General features: G+C 38.6%; 1 protein-coding gene across 1 annotated transcript in view; it reads left to right on the top strand.

The window, feature by feature from the left end:
* Positions 1-22,436, top strand: part of RAB11FIP2 (RAB11 family interacting protein 2) — a 33,179-nt gene that overhangs the window by 5,927 nt on the left and 4,816 nt on the right. The window contains exons 2-4 of the mRNA XM_081912786.1: positions 3,468-3,914; positions 6,294-6,758; positions 16,360-16,405. Coding sequence (XP_081768912.1) covers positions 3,468-3,914; positions 6,294-6,758; positions 16,360-16,405 — 958 coding nt within the window. The remainder of the gene's footprint in view (positions 1-3,467; positions 3,915-6,293; positions 6,759-16,359; positions 16,406-22,436) is intronic.

Genomic DNA, 22,436 nt, shown 5'->3' with positions numbered 1-22,436 from the left:
TCTATATGTTTGAGACTCTGCTTGAGTAAGCTTCCTATGCAAATGTGAAATCCCGGGCTCTGGAGTGTGTATGGCAGTGCAATCTTGACCCATGACTATGCATATTTTAGGAACTTCAGCATATGGGCTTTAGAGTTACTAACTCAAGATCTGGAATACTCTTGCTGTAGCATTGAAAATAGGGGGGAGATTGTGTTGTTTTTAACTGCTATTTGGAATGTCCAGCTCTGACTTTTGTAACATGGGCTATGAGTTGGCCCAGAAATCTACCTATACAAGTTATACCTCGGGTTGCGAACATGATCCGTGCGGGAGGCATGTTTGCAACCCGCAGCTCCGCGACTGCGCAAGCGCATGACGCGATTTGGTCTTCTGTGCATGCACGAGCGCCAAAACCCAGAAGTAACCTGTTCTGGTACTTCTGGGTTTGGCATGGTCCGCACCCCGTAAACGTGCAACCTGCAGTGTTCGTAACCCGAGGTATGACTGTATACATATCCATTTTCAGTCTGCATATTGCTGTTTACAAGAACTATAGCTTCAGTAAGGTACTACTGAAATTGAATATTCTGTACGTAGTGATTTCAGAACTGTGAGATAGGACAACATAATAGTGTGACATTACTATCAGGAATGCACTGCAGAGATGGAAGATGCTCTTTGTTCAGGGGTGGAAAAATTAGGGAAATGTTATCACTGTGATGTTTAGAAACTTGCCAGCACAACTGGGAGGCAGGTAGCCTATTGCTTTTTCAAATGGTATATGGCTGAATTGTGTGTGTGTTGCCTGGAAAAAAACACAATTATGGAAATACAGAGTAAAATTTCAGTTATTTAAATTAAAATTAAGGACGCACAGCTGTGACCCCATAGTTTTAAAACAAAAGTTGATACCTAACAATATAATTTTGATTTCTTTCAAAACTGATGATAAATACAAATTTTATTAAATAGTCTTTTTTTGCTTTCAGATGCATTTAGCAGACCCAGAGCCTTATATCCAAAGTGACTTTTTAAAGTTGATGTAACCTGAACATTGCTTAGTTTGTGGGTAAATGAGATCCACATATTTGATGAAGTGTCTTTATTGGTAATATTTCTAGTTTTTAATATATTTAATAGCTTCCTCCTTCCAACACAGCTGTACATATGGTTCTCCAAGAGACAGACTTCAGAGTCACTAGAGTATTACAAAAAAAGATATTTAATATTCTGCACAATGCTGAACCTTGTCAGCAATTCCCCCATGTGTGTTTTTTCTTGTAAGAAAAATGAAGGCTACCAGCTGATCTAGAATTTCTACGAAAGCTTCAGCGCATGCAACATGCAGGGCTTGCTTTCTTTTAACAGAGAGAAGTGTGTATGCCAGCCCATAGTGACTTTAACCACGTACTAAGCCACAAACTAATAGCCTGCTGCACGTAACACTTTCTAAGTTGCACCTTAAACAAACATATGCCTTTAAAAATAAAGGCAGCAAAGTTTCCTGAAGCAGTGGTGTTATGAGAGGGCCTCTGCCGTATATTTTAATATCTTCATTCTGGCACAAGATATAAGAAACTAAAACAATAGCTAATATAGCTTAGCACATAAATATTTTTATTCCAGAATGGCTCTCCCTTTCATGAGTGTGAAAAATCATTAGCTTTTTAAAGAAAAGGAGTAAGGGGTTATTGGAACGGCTAGTTGAGATTTGGAGCAGGTGGTGGTCTTCAAGGCTTTATTTACAGTCCTAGTTTTGTTATACCAAGAACACCCGAGCTATTCATATTGCCTCTTTCATGATTAGAAGTTGAGCATGGCAATATGTGCTGGCGTAAGGCCTATTTGCTAGTTACTTCCTGGGGAGAAATCGTAACCTGCTGCAGGGCTTGGGCGAACTCATTCTTCTCATTCTTCTTGTCAAGAGAGTTAAGGAATGAATAAGGCTGTACCACTTTTGTTAGGTGATCGGGGTGATGTCTCATTCAGTCCGTTCCCAAAAAGAATGGAATTTATTATTATTATTATTTTACAGCAATCTAAGAGATAAGATATCTCATTTGAATAGTAAGTGGCACAGCCTGGTTCATATTATACCCGGTTGGCATTTCTCACTGGAAAGCATTTTGTATTTGGTTTGGATCAGTATCACAGCAGAAGTAAACAAAAGCGTTGAACTACTGTACTTTTGAGGGCATTTTGATATAATTTCTAATCCCTGTATTTGGGGAAACTCTTAAATCTCTGTAAGCATCAGGCAGAACAAATTTGGCAATTCTTTGGGGTGAGATTCTGTGGCAGAGCCACCGCTACTTCCTGAGCCCTGCCAGTTGACTCCGGCAGGGATGGAGGTGCAGGATGATTTTCATTATCTTTTTTGCCCCGTTATTTTTTCTCTCCCCATCCCGCAAACGGTAGTCAGTGGGAGGGAATATACTGTTCCATCTCTCGGCCTGGTCTATTTGAAGGCTTCCCTTTGGGAGGATATCAGGGGAAGAAGTACTCACAAAGGATCCGGTGGATCCTTGCCCACTCCTGACAAGCCCAGTTTTGGCATTTGGTGCAGCAGAACATCTGCGCCTGCTGAGCTTTCCATGGGTGCGTGGGGAGCGGGACTCCAGCGCTGCAAGTGCCGTCCTGCTGGCGGACTTGCCTCTCCATTAGCAAAGCAGCACCGGACATCACTTCCTACAGTCCCTCAGCTGGCCTTTGGCTAGTTTAAGGATCGTTTCCTAAATTGAACATTGATACTATCATTTATGTGTTGCATTGAAGAAAGCATAATGGAAAATACATTAGTCTTAATCACTTTTGATTTTCACATTACAGATTAAGTTATTTTCTTATGGGCCTTTTACAACTGCAGTGTTTATTTGAAAAAAAAATTGTTCATAAAGTAACATTTCATCAAATTGTATCATAGGGTGGTTTATTTGGTTGTTTGTTTTAAAGAAGAAGTCGTCTTAATTCTTTTTTGTAGCTTTCCAAATACATGGCTCTGGACAAGTGAATTTTTGTTTTCTGTATTTGTCTACATGGGCATCATTTTAACTGAATTTTGCAGGAGGCTGAATGGTAGATCTCATGCTTTTCATGCAGAAGGTCCTGGTTTCAGTCCCTGGCATCTCCAGTTAAAAAAAGATCAATTAGTAGGTAATGCAAATGCTCTTTATAGAGCATTTACCCATATCTATATAGGTAATGCGATGAACTTGCTGCCAGGCAGCATTGACCCTGCTGGGCTAGGTAGACAGGTGATCTGCCCTGATTTAAGGCAGCTTTTCTTATTATGAAATACATATATTTAAAACACCAGCCCAAATCTCTGGTTGCAGGCAATTTTTATTTCTTGGATTATTTGTTCTTAACAATTACATGATTTATCTGATAGGATTAAAGGGAGATCAAAAAAGCAGCAGTTTAAACAAACATTTTTTTGATACAATGTTACACAACTTACAGTGTGTTGTTATCTTATCTTGAAGGTGGTTTAGCCTGGAGTCCAAACAAGGAAAGAGAACTAAAGACAGAGGAGAAATAAAGGTCAATATTCAGTTTATGAGGAACAATATGACAGCAAGCATGTTTGACCTTTCAATGAAGGACAAAACTAAATCTCCATTTGCTAAACTAAAGGACAAAATGAAGGGTCGGAAGACTGATGGAACATTTTTGGATACATCCTCTGCAATCATTCCAAGCAGTCACATGCCAGAAACTAACACTGTAACTTCCCTTGGTGAAATACAGTTAAAATCTAAACCAAAAAAGCCTTTCCTGTTGGGACCTCAGCGACTATCTTCAGCTCATTCAATGTCCGATTTAACTGGGCCCCAGGTGACTTCGGAAAAAATTAAATCGGGCACAGTTGCCAATGCATACCTCTTCAGACGTCAGCTTGAGTCTGTTGGTTCTGCGGATGAAAGTGGTAAGTGAAAATTGTCGATGCTGTTTGATGTAAGAAACTTCGACAGACTCTTGCTCGTTGCTTCCAGCCTGTTATCTTTTCGCTCTTACTTTATAGAAATGTGTGGTTGCAAAAGCTCACAGAGCAGTATATATTGACTACACTGTAAGGTAAAGGCAAATGGGGCACATCAGTAATGTACCAGCAGCAATCCTGTTCAAGCAGCTTATCACCAAATATTAGGTGCAAAGGTTTCTGGAAACAGCTGACAGGTGGGTGATGTTTTTAGGAAAGCTTGAGAGATAAATAATTCCAGGACCCACTCAAGCTGCAGCATGCCGTTCAGTTAAAAATGTTCAGGCTGGTAAATAAAATACCGTCAAAGAACAATACAATAAAACACAAAATAGAAATACAATAAAACAATAATTACTGGCAGTATCAAAACATTAAAAGGAACCAGCAGAGATACAACAAGATTAGTGATTGAAAAGCTTGGGGAAATCAAGAAACCTTAGAGCTCTGTACATCAGAATTGTTAATTTTTCACGTTGTCTGAATGTAATTAAAGTTACATTCTGTTGATGACGTATAAGTTAGCTTGTTGGACCAGTGCAACACTAGATTATAATACTGTGTTGACCATTTGGCCCATTTTGCACATTTTATCTGGTGGTTCATTGAGTCTTAGGAGTTTGTTATAATATTGTCCTCTGATTTCATAGCATAGTAAACATAAAGTAGATACTGCAGCTAATTGTACACATATCAAGTGTAGCGTAGTGGTTGGAACACAGAGGTAAGGAATCTTTTTTTTAGCCTGGTGGATCAGATCCTTATCTGATCCTCCCATCCCCAGAGTCCATCTTTAGGCAGGCAGTGTAGCTGTCATTATGATGCCATGTGATTAGTTGCCCCATCCACTCCCAAAGTTTGTTGTGCAGAGCTTCCCAAGCGCTCATAATCCAATGGGTTGTTTGTGTTTTGGGGTAACCACAGCACAAGAGGCTTTGCTCCTCCAGTAGCACCAAACATTTTGTGTTGAAACCACTGCTGAAATGGAACTTCCCCATTCTTTTTTAGCAGGAGTTTCAGTGCAAATTGCTTGGTACTATTGGCGCATGGTATACTTACCACACCCATCAGCTAATCGTGTTGCCGTGTCTTGCTCCCTCAGTGGAAAAATTGGGAGCTCACTTTAAGCTCCTGATTGTTCCTTTTTAGCCACATCACCACCTTCTGCACACCTGACATGATGTCAGGGGAGGGGGAGGTGAGTGTGGTTTGGTTTCTTTCTTTTAACTGTTTATTTGTGCTCTTACCTTATTCTTACTCTTGTGAACCATCCTGATATCTTATAATGAAGGGTGGTGAAAGGTAAAGGTAAAGGGACCCCTGACCATTAGGTCCAGTCATGGCCAACTCTGGGGTTGCGGTGCTCATCTCGTTTTATTGACCGAGGGAGCCGGCGTACAGCTTGCAGGTCATGTGGCTAGCATGACTAAGCCGCTTCTGGCAAACCAGAGCAGTGCATGGAAATGCTGTTTACCTTCCTGCTGGAGCGGTATCTATTTATCTATTTGCACTTTTGATGTGCTTTCAAACTGCTAGGTTGGCAACAGCAGAGACCGAGCAGCTGGAGCTCACCCCGTTGCGGGGATTTGAACCTCCGACCTTGTGATCGGCAAGGGTGGTATATATATATATAAGTCTAATAAATAATAATAGTAATAAATGGGGAGAAGTGCTGGGCCAGAGGTTCCCCAACCATAAGTTAGAGTGTCAAGCCAGGATCGAGGAGTCCTGGATTCAAATTCCCCCTCAACCGTCAATGCCTCAGGAAGATCTTGATCCAGCCTGTGTTTTCTATTTTCTCTACTTTTTCCTATGTTCCTTCCTTGAAGGAAGTGTAGGAAATTAATAATAATAACAACATTGTTTTGCCATTTTATATAAAACTTGAGTCAATAATATCCACTTTTATTTTAAACCATGACAGCCTTCCAGAACCTTTTGTAGTGCATATAGAATGTTACAATAAATCTTTAATACAGAAACATTATTTCATACCAAGTACCAAGTATGTGCCCAAATCTCTTACTAAATCAAATGGGACTTGGACATCCCTGTGTTTGGGTGGATCATGCCCCTCCCCCCTTTTTAAAATCAACAACAGTTTGACTGGTTATTGTAATAATGATCAATTGAGTACATTCAGAAATGAGGATGGGAAATCTCAGCCAGCCAGGTCAGAGATGATGGGAGTTGTAGTCCAGCAATACCCAAAGGGCCACAGGTTCCCCTTCCTGTTCTAAATGCAGTTATGCAAGCTTTTGTGTGGGTATTGCCAAATATGATGTGATGTCTCTTGTTGTATACTAATGACTAAATGATTTGCAGGAAGTGTAAAATCTCCGCACAGACGGACGTTAAGTGCAGATACAACTAAAGTGAGTCAGCCAGACAGCACAGTTGATGACAGCGACTCAGCTTTTGGAGCACAAAATGACCCTTTTAAAAATGTGAGTGCTTCGTTGCCTCAGAAGTTTGCCACCCTGCCGAGGCAGAAGAATCCATTTGAAGAAAGCCCCATGTCATGGGACCAAAACGTAGGTCTGTTTTCAAAACCTGCTGAAATAAAAAAAGACATTAAGAAAGAGAAAAAGGAGAAGGTTAGTCTCTTTGAAAGAGTGACTGGGAAAAAAGATAGTAAGCGGTCTGACAGACTTAGCAATGGAGGATCAGATGCTTCTGCTGATTTGAAATCACCTAGTGCACTCGGCGAAAATCATCAGGACAGTTTTGATTTTGATTCAACTAATCCCTTTACAACAAGCTTCAAGCCAACAAAAGTGCTGCCATCTTCTAGGTAAGCTTTACTGTATTTGAGATATGATGTCTTGGAGTCAGTGTTATAAAAATGAAAACAGAGTTTGGGCAAACCTTTAAAAAAAATATTCATCAAGGTTATCATTTTTTTTCTTCTAGAAGTATATTTCAAAAGTAATATTTAACCCCAGATGGCTACTGCTGTGCTATAAAGGAGCTCACTCAGCTGTTGTGTGGGAAGCTCTATCCTTTCCTTCGCCCAGTAACAGCCTTGCATAGCTCAGCATGCAAAGGCCAATTCTACCCTTAACTGATTAGATAGAATTCTCTGAGCACTTAAGGAATATGCCCCCAAATCCGCCTTAAAATAATGAGACCCTGTTCAGCGTATCCTTATTATCAAAGTTTTGGACAGTGCCTGAGAGATCAAGCACATTTTGCAGTGTGCTTTCCACCCAGAGAAGTTAGCCTGCCTGATTCATTGCACAGTTGTTATTTTTTTCAAAAAAGATTTACACAAACTTTATTCAGGAAAGCATTTTGGCTGCATTGTTTGAGTTCTGTTTTATTGAATAACCGGCTTGTTTTTGTTTAGTTTAAAAAAGGTTGCATTGTAACTTTTTATACTGTGGGGGTTTTTTAATAATTATTTAACATTTTTAGCTACTTAAAAAGGCTCAGGGATAAGAATGCAGGATTTAAGTCAATTAAATCTAAACAAGAAAAACCTCTTATTGTCCTTGAAATGCTCCCTCCTTTGTAGGGTGGACCTTTTTAGAGGAACAGACTAGAGATGTAATGCTGACCCATGTTTTGGTCACTCTCACTTTCACACATGTGTGCTCTGATTTCTCTTGCACAGCAAACTGTAGTTTGCTATTACGGTGTGTGAAAACAGAGAAGATTGTAATGCACACAAAGCTTGTGAGCTGGCTAGCATTAAAGCATGGTTTTGGAATTAGATCTGAATGGACATACTGTCTTTCTTATGCTACTCAAAGTAGTAAAAAGTAGATGTGTTCCACACTTTATCTATCTATGATTATTAATTATTATATTTAGTTGCTCCTCCCCCAAAGGTGACTTACAAAATGTACATTAAAAACAGATCTAAGCTCACCCTACTGATAGGTAAGCAGAAAATTAAGATCCAAAGGCCCTGGGTGAAAAAGAATGCATTTGCCTGGAGCCTAAATTTTTAAAAAATGGATTATATTTTGAGAACATGAACAATTCAGCTGACTGAATCTTTGTCATAATTTACTAGGTCTTGATGGGGCACAAAAAGAATTCAAAGAGCAAAGGCCTTTGCAAAAGCTTTAGGAAGAAGCTTCTTGCGTGGATTTGCAACCTACAAAATGTTGGACTGACCCCCCCTCCATGCTGCTAGCAGCAGTTCTCAACCTGTGGGTTCCCAGATGTTGTTGGACTACAACTCCCATCATCCCTGAGCTCTGGCCTTGCTAGCTAGGGGTGATGGGAGTTGTAGTTCAACAACAACAGCTGGGGAACCACAGATTGAGAATTTTAAAATGGGTGCTACGTCAGAGCATCTGAATTACTGCCTAGTTACCTTGGGCAGCAGGCAATTTCTAGTCACCAGTGGTGACAAGGTTGTATGTTAATGACAAGTCTGTGTTAGGCTCTGGTAGCTCCTACCTGTTAGCATTTGGTGGTAATAGGGTTATGTTGTTTTTTAAGCCCAATCCACATCTTTGAAAGTTTGCATTTGCTTTCATTAGTCTAATTGCAATCATTCATTGTAGTGGCTTTCAAGGGGTTAATCTGCAGCTCTCTGTCATGGCAGTCTTGTACAGTGAGCATACCAGAGGACAAATGTCAACTTAATATACAAACTTCCCATAAAATAGCTAGCACTATGTGCAACATTTCCGTAAAAAAATGTTTGTTTTTTAAAGCTACGCTACAGTAGGCTAATACACTGATGTGAAAATTTCTCAATTTACAGCACTTGACAGGTGCTAAAAGAAAAGCATCTTTAATTTTAATGTGTTGTTAGGCCCTCTTTAGAGGGATTGTGGAAGTTATTAACAAGGTCCTTTGAGACAGGAGACGGGTAATTAACAAGACCTACAGAAAGAGAGTTTGGGTAATTAACAAGCTCTTAGGCACTGGACACAGGGTAACAAATAGTCCAGTAGTTAAAGGGGACAGGTTGTTACTAGCATGATCAAATGCCAGATTTGAGAATGTGAATAGATAGGTGTCTCAGTGAGGTGTCTAATTAGTATTTTTTTATTATATATAAACTCCTTAGATTACATTTCTGCAATATAACAGTCAGGGTAATAGCAACACCCACCCACCCGTGAGGACCCTTTTAAGATCGAAATTTCATTTAAAAATTGGCAATAAATGTAGTGCCCTTTACAATGATTACTAGGGAGAAAAGAGAAAAATGAAAATGGCATATTAAGAAAATAGTATTTTAATGAGGTAATTTATCTTCGAATGAGACACAATTCACTCTCAGATAGCAGCAAGAACGAAAGGTGCCAAAGTTGGAGTAGACGTCACTTGAATGTCGGTGGTGGGATTAGGCTGAAGAGATATGTTGCCCTTTGTCCTCCAGGATAGGTAATACCTTTATTCTGTGCTGGTTTTGGGATACATAAAAGGTTGTATCCCAGAGGGGCAGCCCTTTCCTGTAAGATTTAGGAAACGGATCCTTTTCCTGCCCCAGGTAACATTCAAGGCCCTTTAGTAGTGGGCATAGGAGCCAGTTTATAGGGGCCAAGGTCCCTTTGGCTCCTCCCAGTAAAATATTTGAGGGGACCAGGGCCCCCCAAAGTGGATGGGCATTGCCGTTCAAATGGTGTGCACTGCATCTTGTGATCGATTATGCGGGGCGGGACTTACCTCCCCTCCCCAATAGTTTGTTCAGGTTGGCACCCCTAGAAGTGGGTATCAGCTGAAATGGGGGCAGCACTGAAGGACGTTTGTGCCCCAACCCACCTTGAAAGTGATCATCCCTAATTGAAAGAGGGTTCTAGGTGGAACTCATAGTTTCACTGAAATAAATGGGATTTATGTCTAGACAGGGTAGATCAACTTAAAATTAAATCATTAATTTAAATCAGAAAAATGTCATTTGGAATCATCGGTTTTAATAAAGTTTCCAATTGACACGTCATATTTCCTTAAATGATGGTGAAAATCTGAGCACTAAACCATATTACTTTGCAACTAAATAAGAATATTGTTTATTTATTCTTGGAACCGGGCCTTGCATCCCTTTGCATCCCTATATATTTTTGCATGCTTTCCCTGTTAAATATTTCCCTATTTGGGTCTTTCTTGCAACTAACACTCATGATGTTTGTGAGTTTAGTAGTGCAGTTTTATCTACTCCTGTTAAGTTCTTAGGCTCCAAGACTCTACCCACTTACATAAGTATGGGGCTGTAAATAACATGCACACTGGACAGTTTTGTCATTGTCACTCATTTTTGTTTCACTCTGCCTTTGGCAGCATAAATTGATAATAACTGGGCCAATGAGAACAGTTATATCATTATCATCTTTATTGTTATTTTTATACGAGTAGGTAGAAGGTTGGTTGGGTTGAGGTGTTGGTGAAGGAGTCTCTGACATTGGATTGGCCTTTCCAACATTAAATCTCTGTCTTCAACATCAGGTGGCAAATATGATTTATCCTCTGGCCCTGGAATGCCCTTCCAGGGACCACTGGATTGCATCCCAGCAATAGGGCTAACATGCTTATATAACCATCTAAGCTATGTCCCTCTTGTGTCTAGGCTGTGTCCCCAAATAAATAAAAATAAAATAAATATATGAGCACTTCTCTACTGAAAAGTTCTTCTTTTACCGTGAATCCTTTGCAATTGGGGAAGGAAGCTTTCTAAATATCTGACTCCAGAACAGTCAGGTGTCAGTATGACCTTTCTGTAACATTTTTTCAAATATTCTGTATTAAACTTGTTGCTTAAAAGCTATTGCTGGAGTAGCTATATTCCATCTTTATCTGATCTGTAGCTTTATTCACATGTTGCGTTATCATGTATTTGGCTTCTGTTCCAGTAAGTCTTTGTCTCTTTGATATCTCTTGCCACCTTTTCCTGCATTTCTAGAAAAGTAAGTTCATTTGGTAGTTATTTCCCATTAGTACAGGTTGCTGCTTAGCGCATCACCTCCTTCCTTCTGCTTATATTCTTTCACAGAAGATGAGCCAGCTGTACTTCATAAAACAGAGTTTTAATAAATTTAATAAAATTAAAAGTCACAAAAACCTAGTGACATTATAAAACAGTTCTAAAACCTATAAAAACATAACAGAATGCCCAGGTAATTAAAGTCATGGGCTGGTGTTGAAAAGACATTATAGTTAATTCCAGGCAAGCTTCTCTGAAGAGGGCATTCAATATCCAAGAGGGACTCAACTGAGAAGTCCCTCAACTAGCAGAGAGACTCAAGAGAAGAATGTGAGAGGGTTTAGGCAGGCTTATGTGTGTAGGGGTGAAATAACATTTTTTGATTTACTTTCATGTATATCCTGCTTTTCTTCCATCGTGGAACATGAAGTGGCATTCACATGGTTCTCAGGTGGTCATCCATCCAGATGCTGACCAAGACCAAAATGCTTGGGACATTTTCAGTCATTTAGAGGGAGAGTCAAGTAGCCAGGCCGCAAGCTGTTTAGCGTTTCAAAGGGTAACAACCAGCATGTTGAAGTGTGCTTGGGAACAGTCCCAATCAGTAATCTAGCACCTGTATTTTGTTTCCAAGAAGTTGTCAAAGGCAGCCCCACAATAGTCCTGTCAAAGAGTTACTGTGGCATGAATCCCAATGAAATAAATGATTTAAGATGGTACTGCTAGAGATGTACCCGTTAAAGTGAGATTGATTAACCCCAGATCACATCTGGAGTTCGTTGCATTTTGGGAACAGTGGAACAGAAAACTGAGATAATTGTGTCACAAAGTAACATATATATATGCTGCATGTTAGTTTAGTCAGAAGGGTGCCCCAATTTTACTTTTGAAGTAAAATTGTGCTTTTATTTATTGGTGATTTTTTTTAAAAAAATAGTAATCATAAATTGCTCTTCCTTTTTTAAACCTCTTTTTGATTCCTAGATTACCAGAGTAGCGTTTTGTAAATCTGCCCATATGAACTGATGAAGTACATATACTTCATAATGCAATAAAGTTTTTTTAAAAAAAAATTGTTAATGTGTTTATTAGAAAGTGATTATTGTGTTTTTCAACTTTTGTTTCCTAATAAATTGCCCTAGGAAAGACACTAATTGATTAAAAGATCTTCTAACTCCTGAAAAAGGAACTAATTACAGGCAAAACTAACATTCTGAAAACAAGAAGAAAATAACAAAATTTTAAAGTGATTTTGAGCAGATTGACATATTTTTTTAGTCTGCTGTATCATGGTAAATAGAAGCAAAGCAGGTTTGACTTGTATCTTGTAATCTATATTTACAGCTTATGTTTTGAAATGTTCTTTTGCTACTTCAAACATTTTTTTTTAAAAAATCACAGCTTAAGGAAAAAATTAAATATTTTAAGTAATCTCCATCTGTTATGTTTATCTTTCTGCTTTCTTGTCTGTCAGTCTCAGCTGCAACATTATTTGCCTCATCTGTGAATTTTCATTCTTCTGCACGCTGATGAGCTTTAATGTTCAGGCTTGATGGCTTTAGGGTGTTGGGCATTAACTTGGAATGCATCTTGTTGACAATACAGAAAGTTGTAAAGTTTCAAACAGTCTTAATAGTTCCATTGCTTTCTGTCTTGAGACTTACTGTTTTTCCATATTTGCAAAGTGTGGTTCTTTTCACTTTTCCTGAACTATTTTTTACTCTCTCTGTGTGAGAGTGAGTGTGTGTGTTTAATAACCCTGAATATTGGTAGATACTATAGAAATACTGGAAAAGCACAAAAATGGTGTGTGTGTGTGTTATATTTCAGGGAAGTTAATTACAAAGTGTCCCTTGGTTTTAAAATACAAAAAACACCAACTGTAAAATTACAGAATTATCCAATTTGCAGTTCAATTACGAAATAGCCAAACAGAAGTCATAATGAACAGGAACCCAGAAGCCAGATGAAATGGATATGTCTCCCCTGTTTCAAATGGAATGGAGAGAGAGAGAGTAAGGTGTCATCTGCATATTGATGACACTGCACTCTGAATCCCTGGGTTACTTGCAGTATATGGGTCAAAATTGTAGGGAGGTAAACACCACAGGCCAGGGAAAGCTGAGTGAAGTTGGACATGCACTCTGGACTTTCAAAAGGCTGAAATATTGAAGGCACAATGGTAGACAGTTCCAGCAAGAAAGAAAAGTGGGAGGCACCTAAAGAAACTGGTGTGGCTGCACAAGGAGCTTACGGATGATCTGAGATGTAAGCAGTGCATATATAATAAATGGAAGAAAGGAGAAATCATAAAGAGATGTTAACAGCTGCAGGGAGAAGGTAAGGAGGGCCAAATCTCTGAATGAACTCAGGCTTGTAAGGGAGGTTAAGATAATTAAAAAGGCTTCTTTGACTATGTTTGAAGCAAGAGGAAGAACAAGCAAGCAGTAGGTCCCTTGCATGGAGATGATGGAGAAATGCTATTGGGTGACAGGGAGAAGGCAGAACTGCTGAACGCCTATTTTGCCTCTGTCTTCACTCTGAAGGAAAGCAGTGCCCAACAGAATAAAAGATGCAAAGAGGGAGCTGCAGCCCAAACATAGGGAAAGAGGTGTTAAGGGAACACCTAGCTGCTTTAAATGAATTCACATCTCCACGGCCTGATGAGAATTCCTGGAGACTGGAGGTGGGGAAATGTTGTTTCCCACCTTCGAAAGGGGAAAAAAGAGGACCCAGGTAACTACCAACCACTCAGCTTCACGTCAGTATCAGGAAAGGTCCTAGAACAGATAATTCAACAATCAGTCTGTGGGCACTTAGAAAAAGATGCTATGATTACTAAGACCCAGCATGGGTTTCTCAAAAACAAATCATGCCAGACGAATCTCATTTTCTTTTTTGATAGAGTTACAAACCTGGTGGATCAGGGGAATGCTGTGGATGTAGTATTTCTTGATTTCAGTAAGGCTTCTGACAAAGTCCCCCATTATATCCTTTCCAAGAAGCTGGTAAAATATGGGTTGGACAAGGTAACTGTTAGGTGGATTTGTAGCAGGTTGACCGAACCCAAAGAGTACTCACTAATGGTTTCTTGTCATCCCTGAAAAAAGTGACAAGTGGAGTGCTGCAGGGTTCTCTCCTGGGCCCACTGTTGTTCAGTGTCTTTATTATTTACTTGGATGAAGGTATTGAGGGGATCCTCATCAAATTTGCAGGTGACACCAAACTGGGATGACACCAAACTAGCTAATGCTGTAGAAGACAGAATTGGAATTCAGGATTACCTTAACAGTTTAGAGAACTGGGTCCAAACTAACAAAATGAATTTCAGTTGGGACAAATGTAAGGTTCTACACTTAGGCAAGAAGAACCAGCTCCAAAATATAAGATGGGGAACACCTGGATTGCCAGTAGTACATGTGAAAAGAATATAGGGGGTCTTAGTAAACCACAAGCTTAACATGAGTGCCCAGTGTGCTGCTGCAGCAGCAAAACAAAAAACTAAAAAACCCCCACTAATGCTATTCTAGACTGCTTGAAAAGAAGTATAGTGTCCCAATCAAGGGAAGTAATAGTCCCTCTCTATTCTACCTTGGTCATACTGAGGCTGTTCCAATAGCCTCCTTACAAAAGGGTTAAAATGTATTGGTTTTAAGAATTGGCAATAAATAATCTTGATTTTCGGATCTTTAAGTACAAAGTCAAATGAATGTCACGGACACACAAATTATTTAGATCTTTGAACAGCAAATGTTGAAATGGATCTACTAACACATACTAAACTGTAGGGGCATTTAATCTGTGACAATTAAATTTATAATCTTTTGATCCTAGCAACTCTTATTTTTAAAAAATTGTACAATTAAAATCTTGCCTTTCAAAAGGACAACTTTTTGTTTCTTGTATAAACTGTTTTAGAAAATTATGTTCCACGAGGGCATTTTTATTTTTGAGATTCAAAAAGACATGTAAGTCATCTTATAATTATTGCAGTTGCACAATTAATAGCAATACAGAGATAGTGGTAATTATACCAAGGAGTGTATCTGAGGTGCCAAAACATATCTTAAGGCTTTTATATTTAGAGTTGTCCCTGTGAATTTTCCCATAGTCATTCTGAGAGAACTAGGAAAAATTATCTACTGTTCCTTGTTTGCTAGCTCTTAAGAAACTATTTCTTGCAATTTAGAGTTGATGATGCATTGAATTTAAAAATACAACCCTTGGTGGAGTCAGTACAGTTTCTTCATCATCATCATCATCATCATCATCATCATCATTATTATCATAATATTGATTCATAAATCCCTTTTTTCTGGTAAGTGGAGGGGATAAATTTTTCATCCTTCATGATTGCCCCTCCTACACAGTAGGAATGAAGGTCAGCTTGTTAATTGTCTCCTCCAACGACAGACTCCTGCACTTTAGGGTAGGCCTTGCCTCATTGGTGTCCTGAAGAGCTTTCTAAAACATCTCCCCCCCTCCTCCTCCTCCTTCTTCTTCTTCTTCTTCTTCTTCTTCTTCTTCTTCTTCTTCTTCTTCTTCTTCTTCTTCTTCTTCTTCTTTCATCATTGGCATTTCAGCCAAGCCCATGGGTGTATTAAGTTTTGTGGAATGAGTTTCAGAACACCCCTGTTGGATGGTGCTTTGAAGAAGGCTGGGAAGGATTACTTCTTCACTGACACAAGAGTAGGCTTGAAAATAACCATTTTTTCTTGTGTCATTCTGTTGGATTGATGACACACTGGGACTGCCCCATGGTTGTCGTGGTGACTGTGAAGGCAGCTTTGGCAAGGATGTTGAAGTCCTTCAGAGTCTACATCATGGGAGTCCTCAACACCAAACCAGATACATGCCACCTCTGTCAGCTCATGCTGGGAAACTATTAGGCAATGTGGTGGATGGTACTCTAACAGAGTCCTCAGTCCTGACTGTCAAGTCTGGAACGGGAGGTCAAATCTTTATAGATCATAGCAAACCAGTCCCCCTACTTATCAGGCACAGTTAGGAGAAATGTAGTCCTAGCTCTTCTGCACAGATCTCAGTAATATAAATTGTGCCAGCTTCCTTTTGCAGGATCGAATCATGGATAATTGATGTTTTGTTTTGGACATATTTGCCATGTAACAGTAGCAAGTCATTACTTAGTGCCTTGCAAACAACAACAGTTTGCAAATGTGGCAGGTGGAGGACACTGAGTTTGGAGAAGGAATCACAAAATGGTACACCCACCACTGGGTCTCTTTAAGTTAAACAGCTGGATTACATGTGACTAGCATTTTAACTCTCTAACACACTTCTGCTTTCCTTCCGTTCCCATGTATGATTGTAATGAATAAAGACTTCCTCAGTGACAATGATGGGGCAAACCTGATTGTAACATTATATGTTGTTATTTTGTGGGTGATAAGGCTGCCGATGGGAATTGAAGGTGACTCTGTTCTACCTGTATATGAACAAAGGAAAGAGGAAAAAGGAATTTATTATACAATTTTGTTTGCTTCCATAGTTTTATTGTGAATCCTGCGCATATCGAAGACCTCAGGAAAACTGTGGTAAGTTACTGCTTAATCAATACTCCACTTGATGTCTGAGAGTTGTTTTAAAATAAAACAGGGTAAATTTTATTTAACCATATTTAAGTGTTTCATAAATATTTACTTTATATTTACTTTATTTATAAACATAAGAATTACCTTACTGAATTAGGCCCAAGGGTGTTGCATGTACAGCATTTTGTATCTAACTTTGTCTATCCAGATGCTTCTAAGAAGCTCATAAGCAAGGCAGTCTTTCTTTGTTATTCATCCCAACACCTGATATTTGCGAGTCTACTGCCTCTGAACGTGTGGACTCAATTTAGCAACCACCATCAAAGCTAGTGTGGTAGTGAGTTTCAGTTAATTATATAAGAAGATAACCCTGCTCAGTCATCAAAGTCCAGCATTCTGTTCTCCCAGTAGCAAATCAGATGCCTATAAGAAGCCCAGAAAAAGGACATTAGAGCAATAGCGCACTCCTGTTCATGAGTCCCAGCAAATGGCATTCAAAGGCATACTGTCTCTTGGTTTATCTTGCTCCATACAACCTTTCCAACTCTACATCTTTTTTTTTTAATGCAGCTGCTACAACTGAGCACAGTTTTCAAGTGCAATCACACCACAGATCTACATAAGTAGATTATGATAATGACATATTTATTTATATTATATAAATGTTTTTGTCTGTCCTAAACTGGCTGCCAATCAATGTAATGTGGTGATTTTTAGTTCTGTGGTTGTTATGAAGAATTCTAGCAAATGGAGCATCGATTTGCTGCACCAGCTACACACCCACACCACCACCAGCAGCTGTTATAAGAATGTGCTCTCCTTTTATTCTGACATACATGCGTAGAGCTCCGCCACATGTGAGGCAGGGGGTGGAATCATGGCTGACCTAGGATCCAGCTTTATGTAGTAGGAGTTGTACACATGTCTCTCTTGGACTTCATGTAGGGATTCTTCTCATACTTGCTTAACATGCAGCTGGCAGTGCGTTTGACTGGTTTGCTGGTGTGCTCACCAACATAACCCCACTTCCCCTCTTAGCAGGTCAGCATTCCTTACATGAAAGAAAAATAAAATCCTTCATTCATAATTTTAAGAGCAGTTACCATGTCCCTCCCACATCTAGCTCTTCCCTTTTCTAGAATGAACAGCCTCATCTCTTCTTCAGCTTTTCCTTGCAGGGAAGTCGTTTGTCTCTTAGTCATGTTAACTGAGACAACCAGAGCAGTCAGCATGCAGTACCATAATGGAGTTATGGTTAATAAATTAGCTGCAGCAATAGTCTTTATTCAGTCTTTAGTCAGTCTGCTCAGTGGAATACACACTCTTAAGGAACAGATTTACTGGAAGACAATGAACTCAACTAGTCTTTCACAATTCCAAATCCTATGAATCTTTATGAGATGTTTTAGGAGGATTTAACAAAGTGAGTGTGCTAAGTTGAAGAGTAAATATATCAAGATTGCTAATACAAATAACAAATGAACTCTCATGATGATCAAAAATGCTCACAAAGTGTAATCTGTTTTTGTTTGGAATATTCAGCTGACCCTGAAAATTCAGGAGAATAGCTAATGTGGTGAGAATAAAAACAAAACAAAACAAAACAAAAACCTTCCCATTGCTTTAGAAATATACTAATGCTCAGGCCTATTCTATGAGTTAGGTAATATTTTTATAAAAAATGTTTTAACTTGTTTTGGGGTGCATTCTAATGAAATTTAGTCATAACTTAAGTCCATAGGCATATCTTACATATGTGTATATATTTAATATCCAACATTAGTCACACACAATGTATACCCATTGAAATCAATTATTTAAAATGGGTCTACTCTGAGTATGACTAATATCAGTCACTGAATTCATTTGTGGCTTACACTTAACTGCCAGTAGGTGTGTGTAGGATTGCAGCCTTAGAGATGGTTTTCAGTATATTGTCTGGAAAATGCTTAATTGGCTTCTATGTATTTTAATGATAACAGCCAACATTATGCAATAAATTGCTAGTGAACAATTTTTTTTTTTAAAGAAAGCAATTAGTTTTCCTTAGAGAAATTAAAGGTGATAAAATAATCCAGTTTTGGACTTGTTCCTCTCTAGGAATGAGCTAACCTTTGTTACTTGCAATGATGATGCCCAGTTCATTTTGAGCAAAATGCAGTTAGAGTATGTTTTTATATAGTAAGTTTGAAACACAACTATTGTAAAAATTCAAATGTTGTAAGATTATTCTGTAAGCAGTTTGAAGTAATTTAAATGACGTTCCTCCAATGAATTATTTCTTTTATTCCCTTGGAAGTGGTGTTTGGTAATTAAGTTTATATGCCTTGTGCTCTGGTGATGCCAACACCTGTCTTTGAATGAACAGTGTTTAAACAGGAGCAATAGCCAGTTGAAAGGGCAGCAAGAGCTCTTTAAAGCCTAATTAGGAACTGAAAGGGAGATGAAGCAAGTAGGACAAGAGATGAGAAAGTGGTTTAGATGATATTCCCAAAGCAAAGTTCCTCATTAGAACAATAAACAGATGATCAAAGTATGCCAAGTTGTCATTTTATCTCTCCGTTTCCCAGCAGTTGTGACTATCAGTTTGTACCCAAATAATATTTGGTTATCAAGGCTTTCTCAACATGTTTACACATTTGAAATCTTACCCTTTTCCTTGCTCTTTCCTGAATGATAGGTATCATAGTCTGTGGGGTTCTTTGTTGTTGTTGTTGTTTAGGAAGTTACAGCAGAATATTTATTTTCCAGCAAGATTTGTCCTCGGTCGCTGAACACATGTTTTCATTTTACTTGAAGTACTAAAATTTTAGTTTTCAATAGCTATGGCACTTGTATGCATATGACCATTTTACTTGAAATAATCATATGGTCTGTTTTATAAATGAACATCTTAAAGATACATCACACAGAACCATCTGGGATATATTATATAATTAAAAACTATATGACTGCTACTAGCTTTTTTGTAGGTTAGAAGTACGTCAGATTTTCTTACTTTCGTTTACAAACATGGTTTTAGTTTTAGTTTGTGTACATACACACAAACATTTTTGATTACCCAAACCCTTCATTTGTATCGCAGAGATAAAATAACTATACATGAATATACTGAATTGGCTTTGAATTCAAATCCTTAAGACAAAAACTTACCACATTGTAAGTTTCTCTTAAACACATTAATCTACAAAATATTACCTCGAGATGTAAATATTCTTAATTGTGGTAATTGATAAAGGAAAGTTGACTGAAGTGTAAACCAGTCAAAAATTCTTCTGTTTGCAGTTATTATCAAGAGCTCAAAAATTTAACAGTTGACTGATGTTTTAACTTGTAACATTTATACTGGCTCACTAGCTTGCCTTTTCTAATCAGCTATATTTTACACACTAATTTTATATTTTTTAAAATACTTCCATTCTGCACTATTATCCAAGTTATCAAGGTCTGGGGAAATTTGGGGTGGAGGGAATGTTTGCTTTTTCCAGGGATCCACCCCCACAATTTTTAGCACAGCTTCTGACATTTCATTATTCTTACTTCTAAGGCTGCAGTGCTAAGCCCCACTAAACTGAGTGAGTCTGAATAAACATCCATAGAATCACACTGAAAATATAATAAATTTATCAGATTGTACAGTTGTATATGTTGAGTTATGAATTATGTGTGTCATCATAGTGTGAAACATACATAGATTTGATAGGGATACAAACACTGCATATATTTCAATTTCCCCCTAAAAAATTTCCACCCACCCATAGCTTCACTGCATGCTTACCTGAGAGTAAGTTGCTGAACTCAGAGAATCCTTCCCAGTAGACATGTATAGGATTGGACTGTAAATCAATTAAATTTGCCCATCAGTGTTGTGAGTTTCTAATTTTATTTTGTAGGCTAGCTCAAAATTCTGTATGCAACATCAGCAGCCCTGTAGGTCAGTTTAAATAGGTCTTCCTTTCCAGCTAACTGCTGCCTCATAATTGTAGTATATTTCTTACTTTGTTCAAACGTTGCAACACACATTAAGCAGTCTGGAAAAAGAACATAAGCAGCCTGATCCATAAACTATTTAGTCCCATTGAAATCTGCTTAAATCCAAGTGCTCTGATTTTTGTATCACAGACACAGGAGGACTAGAATGGGTAATTAGACAAACAAGGCTTAAGAAGCTACATAAATCCTTGGCTGCATTCCTAAAGGTTGAGTTGTGAAAGAAAGGCAGTTCAAACAGTAGTTTTTGGATATGCCTTGGTTTACACAATTCCGTTCTCCACATTCCCATGGTAGACGCGGCTTGGCATGTAAAGTGGCAGAGAGGAGCTACCGAAAGAAAGGAAAAATGGAGCACAGAGGAATGTGTTCTCTCTCTCTTCCACACATAGGATTAGGGCAAGCGGTCAGATTTAAAGAGGCCAATAGATAAATATATTGGGGTGAGATATTGGGGTTATCTGGGACTCAGAAGGTTCAGCAAGCTTTCAGCTAAACAGGGATTTTTCAGTTCTTCATTGGCCATCCATCTGCCAAAGTGCTTGGGATGCAACTACGGAATCTGGCAAATCTTTGTAGAACCGTTGTCCAGTTCTGTTTGTCTGACAGTGCTGATGATTCTGGCTGTTATACTTTTAAATAAAAAACCCTATTTTGTGTTCCTGATACTAATATAACTGCTTTCAAAAGGCAGCAGTATTTTTATACATATTTGTGATTTGATGACTTGCAACTTCAAATGATGAGTTGCACTTGTGAAATGGTCATCGCAGACAAATCACCATACCAGACATAACCACAAATACAATACTTCTTAAAGGAGACAGTTCACTCATTGAGCCACAGGTTTTTGAGCAGTCAGTGGTATGTGCATATGTGAATTATCCATAACTTGCTATTTAAATATAGAAAGTGATAGATACAGACAAGTCTTAAAATAGCGCCTGGATTCATTAAAAAGCAAGAGTGCAAAAGAATTATCTCACTGTTGGGAAGCAACCAAGAAATGTTTTTGAACCACATCTATTATCCATTTTAATCGTTTTGGATTCTTTTCAAATATAGACTGGTTCCCTTGCAGCATCTTCTGCCAGGAAAGTGGGAAATGTTCCAGAGAAATGTTCACTTAATAATGCTGTACTGTGGGTCCCAGATGGAGGCCTGTTTCCCTTAGATCTCAATTACAATCTGCTCCTGCTTTTGCTATAGACCAACAGTGAGAGCTTGAAAAGTTGGTGTACTATAAACTCCTCAGTATTTATATTTTGCTGCAACTTCTCTTTCCTTTCTTACTGAAGTGCTGCCAGAATTAATCAGCAAAATCATTCTGATGGTTGCAATATTCTCTTGGGACTGTGATTGCTTAATGAATTAGACTCTATGTAAGCAAATGCTCACAAATCAGAAATGATCTTGTTTGAGACTGACTTCATTATATAACATAATCGTTGTTAGAAAAAGGAGAATTGTCAACCGGTGGTTCAGCCCATGTTTTCATGTGTAATGGCGAACTGACTGAAAAACAGTACAGGGGGTGCTGGCACAGGTGGTGTTGTCAGTTGTTGTCCTGGCTATCAGAGCCTATTCCAATTAAACCACACAGAAATACACCGGGTAAACACTTGAAATAACTTACATGTAGTTTTCATGCTAGCATGGGTTACAAAGTACCATGTAAAGCTTGTACTACACACAGTGGGAGATCCCTGTAGTGAATATTCTCAGATGATCTGAGCACCCAGTAGAAATATTTCCAGTGGCTCCACATGGTAGGTGTAGCCCAAGAATCAAGTCCTTAGTCCATATCAGTCCATTTGGTGCAAAGGATATGTACTTTAGTGAGACAGTATTCCTATATTCTGGGGCTCCTTCAGCATTTCTTTGTATAATGATTCGTGAGGTATTAAGAATCTGGGATCTGTTACAGCAAACTGCTCACTAATTCATGAAGTTTGTGACCCACTGGGTGTTATCCTCATGTTCCATGAAGATGAGAGTTACACAGCATCAGTGGCTGATGTATTACAGTCCAGTATTTAATGAC

Source organism: Podarcis melisellensis (genome assembly GCF_964234715.1).
Source record: "Podarcis melisellensis genome assembly, chromosome: 5".
NCBI lineage: Eukaryota > Metazoa > Chordata > Lepidosauria > Squamata > Lacertidae > Podarcis > Podarcis melisellensis.
The sequence above is the reverse complement of the archived record's forward strand: the minus strand, read 5'-3'. Positions and strand labels throughout refer to the sequence as shown.